At 48.0% G+C, this 6665-nt stretch overlaps 1 protein-coding gene across 1 annotated transcript; it reads left to right on the forward strand.

The window, feature by feature from the left end:
• The first annotated feature begins 474 nt into the window (after positions 1-474).
• Positions 475-4195, forward strand: LOC125551821 (serine/threonine-protein kinase AtPK2/AtPK19). Its single transcript, XM_048715188.2, has 7 exons — positions 475-640; positions 1558-2546; positions 2649-2731; positions 2816-2936; positions 3023-3196; positions 3304-3411; positions 3704-4195. Exons 2-7 carry the CDS (start codon positions 1887-1889, stop codon positions 4001-4003), a joined length of 1446 nt encoding a protein of 481 aa, XP_048571145.1. The 5' UTR covers positions 475-640; positions 1558-1886; the 3' UTR covers positions 4004-4195.
• The last annotated feature ends 2470 nt before the right edge of the window (positions 4196-6665 follow it).

Genomic DNA, 6665 nt, shown 5'->3' on the forward strand with positions numbered 1-6665 from the left:
TAGAGATAAGACACATGGTAAGCAATTCAAAGTTTCAAACTAATCAAAAAGAGATAAGACGTCATCCGCAAAAAGAAAAAAGAGATAAGGCGTGTGGTTCAGAGAACAAACCGATCCATAAAAACAAGATTCTTTACACAACCTCTCTAACACGCTCCCTTTGGCTTGACCCGCAGAAAAAAAACAAAAACGAAAAACTTTGGCTTGGCTTACAGTAATGCACACGGCAGAGCTCTATCTCTCTCTATCCCTTTCGCAGGAGGGAAACCAAACCAAAAACTAGAAGCAACCTTGGCGCCAAACCAAGATAACCCCTCGCGTTTTGCGCGAGGACAGAGCGGATTGACAACCACCAGCCTCTCCCTTCCCCCCGTGACCATGACAGTGGGCCCCAGGTGGCCCAACTGGCGGCCCATCTCGGCGGCGCAGCATATTCGCCAGAAGCCAACCCGCATCGCGAGCCCCCCTCGATCCCGTTACGGAGTCCACCAATGTGAGCCCGCCACGCGTCCCCTTACGGTTACCGGAGCCCCGCACACCACGCCCCTATTCTATAATAGGAGCCCCCTCGCCGCCCCGCCGCAGGGGATCGCCGTGCACACGCCGCCGCTTCCAGCCGCCCCCCTCACCCTCCGCAAAGGTTCGTCGCCGTGGTCTCTCCAGCCCTCCTCTCCTCCGTTTCCTTCTATTTTCTCCTCGCCGGGACGTTCGTCCGTCTCGAGCACGCGTCTTTTTTCGATTATTTCGGGTGCAGTTAAGGTTTTGCGATTGCTCTTCGGACCGGTGAGCGCTGCGGGTTTCGCGGCGCCCAATTGCGTTGGTGCCTGGGCGCGGATTCGTGGGTCCGTTAGATCTGCACAGGATTCCGTTCTTTGGATCTGTGGCGCTCATAGGGGGCAGGGGCTAGTGGTCGATTTGGGGATTTAGCTGATGCCTTGAACTCCCATGGTAATTGTGTCCTTCTGAGTGTAAATTCGGTGCGTATATTATGTTAAAAAAGTATGGCTTTGTAGGGTTAATTTAGGTGTTAGCTGCGAGAGGTGTGGATACGCAGTAAATTTGTGAGCTCTCCAATAAGTTTGCTTCCCGTTCTTTTTTTGTCTGGGTTTATTTTGACATGCGTCCCCATTCTTGGCAGATAGGAATGCCAATTTTAGTCAGGCTTCGTGTTTGGATAGGCACTAGATCGGGCATAGGATGGACGTTTCATCAATCGGGGTTATTTCGAGGTAGAGACGTATCCTGGTTGGGTGGGTCTCATGACTTTTGGGGCTAAATTTGGAATGCTGTTGTTCCTCTGATTGGAAAACCCTTTTTTCTAACTAAGGTAGCAAATTACTTTTAGAACACGCTTTAACTGTCTTTACGTTTAGTCTCTGCTGAAGATAACACGGTGCCCTACCGATTCAGTTTGCAGATCAGCACATGGTTTTATACTCTGATGAATAATCCCAATGTTCTTCTTATTTGGCATGCTAGTATGATGTTCTTCTTAGTACAAGCTTCCTTATTTGTGAAATTGTTGAATTAACTATAATAATATCCTTCTGCGTGCAGCCCATAGACAAGTTGATCTCATGTATTCAGGAAGAACAGTGGCATCCAGAGTTTCCTGTTCATCGGGAAACAACGGAAGCTTCCCACCCTGCCTTCACCCGGGATTCCTTGGATTTCCTGTTGTCTCCGTGAACTTCCACTTGTTCAAGGCCATTGTTCGCAGCCCTGCATCTTCTGTTGTCTTGGGTATTTGTGGAAGGAGCCTCCCTTAGACAGAGCTGCCCCATAAGGTGTTCATTCTATATTTCTGAGAATTGGTAGTGGGAAGCCGTGCAGCTACCGCTAGCTTTCATCAAGATTCTCAAAGTGTTGAATCTTGGTTCCTGAAGATGGTTTCCTCTGAGATACCTTCAGTTACAACAACCCATACACAACGCCCCAAGCTCTTTACAGGGATGATACTTCTGCCAAAAGGGCCTCCAGATGTTGTCCTTCCTGAAAATGTTGAGTTTGATTTTAACGATGTTTTTGGTGCTACGGCGGTCCAGACCCCCACAGAAGTAAGCATTCTCACTCCAGGCAGCCCTGCACCTTTGGCCGAGTCGAATGAGGAGGTTTACAATGACCCTGTAGTCATTACCAAGCGATCTCATTCTCTTGTTGGCCCAACTTCACTTGTTAGCCAATCCTTGCCACTTAGTAAGCTTACTCTACATGAGTCCGAGAGCTCATTAGATCTGCTAGAGTGTCTTTCTAAAGAAAAGAAAAGTGGCCAGGGGAGTCTTAGTGATGAAGAGCTCAATGATACAACAAAGGAGAATGAGGCTGTTGGACTCGATGACTTTGAACTCTTGAAGCTTGTTGGCCAAGGGGCATTTGGCAAAGTCTATCAGGTGAGAAGGAAGTGTACTTCAGATATCTATGCAATGAAAGTCATGAGGAAAGACAAGATTTTGGAGAAGAACCATGCTGAGTACATGAAAGCAGAGAGAGATATACTGACAAAAGTTGATCATCCTTTTGTGGTGCAGCTGCGGTACTCCTTTCAGGTAGGCCGTGCACCATTTCTGTGTGTGCACTGTTTTTTTCAAGCTATATTTTATCTGTAGTGTTTTGCATCTGCCAGTGCTAAAACCAAAACTTACTTGCAGACTAAGTACCGACTTTATCTAGTCTTGGACTTTGTAAATGGGGGCCATCTCTTCTTTCAGCTTTACCAACAAGGCTTGTTTAGGTAATTTAATTTAATTCTGCAGTCTTCCCTTTACACCTATCCAGATGTGACAACCTTTTTATCAAGCTTCTACGTATGTGGTAGGGAGGAGCTTGCACGCATCTATACTGCTGAAATTGTATCTGCTGTAGCCCACCTTCATGCCAATGGGATTATGCATAGAGATCTGAAGCCTGAGAACATCTTATTGGACGCTCATGGCCATGTAAGGATCCTTCATATGTCACTTTTTCTGTCTATATGTTATGATCGCCAGAGGGGAAATTTCTTGACGTGTGTCTTCCATTGTAGGCCATGCTAACTGATTTTGGCCTGGCAAAGGAGTTTGATGAGAACACTAGGTCAAATTCAATGTGCGGCACTGTGGAGTATATGGCCCCAGAAATTGTTCAGGGCAGAGGTCATGATAAAGCTGCAGACTGGTGGAGTGTGGGGATCCTTCTTTTCGAAATGCTTACGGGCAAGGTTGGTTGTTTGAGGGGAAATCTTCTGATTAGAAATATCTGCATTTCAGATGAATTATCCGCCTGATATATTTTTCTTTGCACATTCTTATTTTTCATATGTTGCAGCCCCCATTTTTTGGTGGAAACAGGGACAAGATTCAGCAGAAGATAGTGAAGGAGAAGATGAAGCTTCCGACGTATTTGTCTAGTGAGGTTCACTCTCTGCTGAAAGGGGTAAGTTCGCTGCGTTCACCTTGACCTTGCGCAATCGACCTTTGCTTGTTTTCAATGTCAACCCAGTTTGAGTTTGTGATCAAACTAAAATATGGTAATCAAACTAAAAATATGGTAAGATAAGTTGCCTTGGTCCTAGATAAATAAAATCGCACCTTATTGCTTGTAGTGAACCCTGATCCCTGGATGTCTCTTGTCGGAGATATGACTGATGCCTTGTTAGTTGGAAGTTAAATCTGGATGCCTTGGTGCTAATTTGGCCTTACTATCTCAACACGGTTTTTTTTTTCAGTTACTGCACAAAGAAGCTGGCAGGCGACTTGGAAGTGGACCGGGCGGCAGTGACGAAATAAAGAACCACAAGTGGTTCAAGGCAGTGAACTGGAAGAAACTAGAGGCTCGACAGATCAAGCCAAGCTTCTGCCCAAATGTTGCTGGGCAGACCTGCATTGCAAACTTTGACGAGTGCTGGACGAGTATGCCGGTGCTGGACTCTCCCGTGGCCAGCCCTGTTGCTGCAGATAGCAACTTCGTGGGGTTCAGTTACGTGCGGCCGGAGCCATTCCTTCAAAAGCCGAGTCCTCTAGGCTAAAGACTACTTTATAATTGTGGTATCTAAGAAATCCAGTATCTTATCTTTGCTCAAGACTGTAAGATGAACCTGCTGTTGTGCTTGTTTTAGACTTCATTTGTCTATCACCCAAGAGGGGGCTTGGGACTTGGCAATGACTTTGTGGCAATTCGTTTGTTTCTTTTACTCTTTAGTTGCATCTTAATTACTTTCCATCAATCTCGCTGAGAATGTGCATGAACACTGTTTGTTATTCAAGTTTTCTGCCTGGCAGAAGTTCATGGAAGAAGAGTGGTGGCTGTTCTGCAACCGGATGTAAACCTGCTGTTGTGCTTGTTTTATACTTCATGTGTCTATCACCCATTGCAATCTTCTATGGTGTACGTCATGTGATAAGAAATGTGCATCTTCTAAGTCCTTTGATAATTCTCAGATATCTGACATTTTTAAAAGGAGTGTTGACTTTGGAAAATTATAGTAACACTATTCTGATCCTAGGATCAGAATAACTATTTGGATCACAATCAACCTTATATAGAGCCCGATGGGACTTTCCTGATCCGTGAAAGCAAAAAACAGAGCAACCCGACCGCCCACTATCACATCCTGGACCGACGCATAATCTACCCACGACCTTCCTAGTCGTCTTCAATCTCTCGATTCCTCCCATCTCCGGAACACCAGCGCCGCCATTGGCCTGCTCCGGCAGACCTGCCGCCCGCCGCCGCGGGCCTCCTCCCGCAGACCCCCCCGCCGCCGCCTGCCTCCTCCCGCAGAACCCGCCGCCACCGCGGGCCTCCTCCCGCAGACCCCGCCGCTGCCGCGTGCCTCCTCCCGCAGAACCTTCCGCCGCCGCGGGCCTTCTCCCGCAGACCCCACCACCGCCGCGAGGTTCATCCTGCAGACCTGCCGCCACCATGAGCTTCCTCCCGCAACCCCGCCGGCGGCCTCCTCCGCAACCCCGTCGACGACCTCCTCCCGCATCCCCGTTGCCGGCAACGTCAATGTGCGTCCCTGCTGGATCCACCTGATCCAGTGCGCCGCCAGCCGCCATTAACCCCGCCAGGCTACGGCACCAGCGCCATCCACCCCGCTAGCCACTGTCCCCGCCTTCCACCCATGATCCCGCGCTGGGCCAGCGCTGTTCCTCGTTTGCACACCTCTGACTCACCATGGACGGTTTCCCCTCCTCTGCTCGAACTTCTTCTCCAACCACCGTCGCGCCATCCTGATGTTCGTTGGTGAAGCCCCGCAGGCATCGTGCTCTGGATGTCATTGATGTTCTTCACAAAAAGGTGACTGTTCCCTGTAGATTTTGCGAAACCTCCATTTTCTTCTGTAGTAAGTATGGCTGCAGTCCAATCTGTTGACTATTAGCAGGCCAATTGTGTTCATTGATCGAAAATTGTAGAAATGCCAGGAGCTCGGATGCAATTCCTTGTGATGCGATCTCATACAACAAGGTGAGAACAGAACTAGGGCCCACGTGAAGAATTGACAGACTAACTCCAATGGCAGTTGTCATTCTAGTATTGTTGTTGGGCTTTTCACTTCTCTTCTCGAATGGACTATACATCGGATAGAGACTCGAAGCTTGAAGCTTATGCATCTGACACTTATGCACTTCCTGAATGCTTGTCACTCACTCCTGTTTAGAATGCTTGTTTATGACACAAGTTTGACCAAAAAAATAAACAAAGAATATCTTCCTGAATGCTTGTGGCGGATTCTTGTTTGCCTATGTTTAAGGATTGTGTCTGCAGAGACCTATGTGCTGCTGGTGCTCGCTACCCGTGTGAATATAGGAATGAAGAAGGCCACTATCAGGAAGGGAAGAATATCACATGATGTGTAGAAAGAAGGTCGGAGTTCAGAATGATGTATGTGATCTTTGTGTTGTTTTTGGGGTGCATTTCCACATGGGGATGTGATCTCACTTCATCTTCCTCTGCGTGTGGTGGACGCCATGGCGAGCTTGCCGGACCCCTGCACAAAAATGTTGCAGTTCAAAAGAAATAAGGATACAAGTTCAAGGGCCATGGTGAGTTAGAATTTTGTGTTAGGTTTCTGTTCATTTTCAACCTAGCGTGCCTTCTTGCCACATCTAACAGAAGATTCCATTTTTCTGAACATGTAGCATTTGTTTCTTGGGAGGTTGTCAGGTTTCATGAACACGAATCTTCCGTCACATGTGTTTAGCAGTTACCTGTGTCGGATTTCGGGTTCCGGCAGACTCTTGAGGTTCGAACATTGGGGTGCGCGCGGAGATTTCGCCTTCTACCTACCTGCACCCCTCCGCCTCGCTGAGATCTAAACTATGGAAAGAACAGCACAAGAGACACAGGGTTTATACTGGTTCGGGCCACCGTTGTGGTGTAATACCCTACTCCAGTGTGTGGTGTGGTGGATTGCCTCTTGGGCTGATGATGACAAGCAATACAAGGAAGAACAGCCTCGTGAGGGTCTGTTCTTGATTGGGGGGATGAACTGCTAGGGGGAGTTCAGTCACCCTTCTCTCTCTCTCTCTCTCTCTCTCTCTTTCCGATTGCGATCCGATCTCCCTCCCTCTCTTCTGTGGGTGGCTAGTCCTATTTATAGGCAAAGACCCTGGGCCTCTTCCCAAATATTGAGCGGGAAGGGCGCCAACAATTGGCCATTTTGGAGGGGAACATCTGGTACACTT

This window comes from Triticum urartu, chromosome 4A (genome assembly GCF_056163025.1).
Source record: "Triticum urartu cultivar PI428250 chromosome 4A, HENAU_Tu73, whole genome shotgun sequence".
Classification (NCBI taxonomy): domain Eukaryota; kingdom Viridiplantae; phylum Streptophyta; class Magnoliopsida; order Poales; family Poaceae; genus Triticum; species Triticum urartu.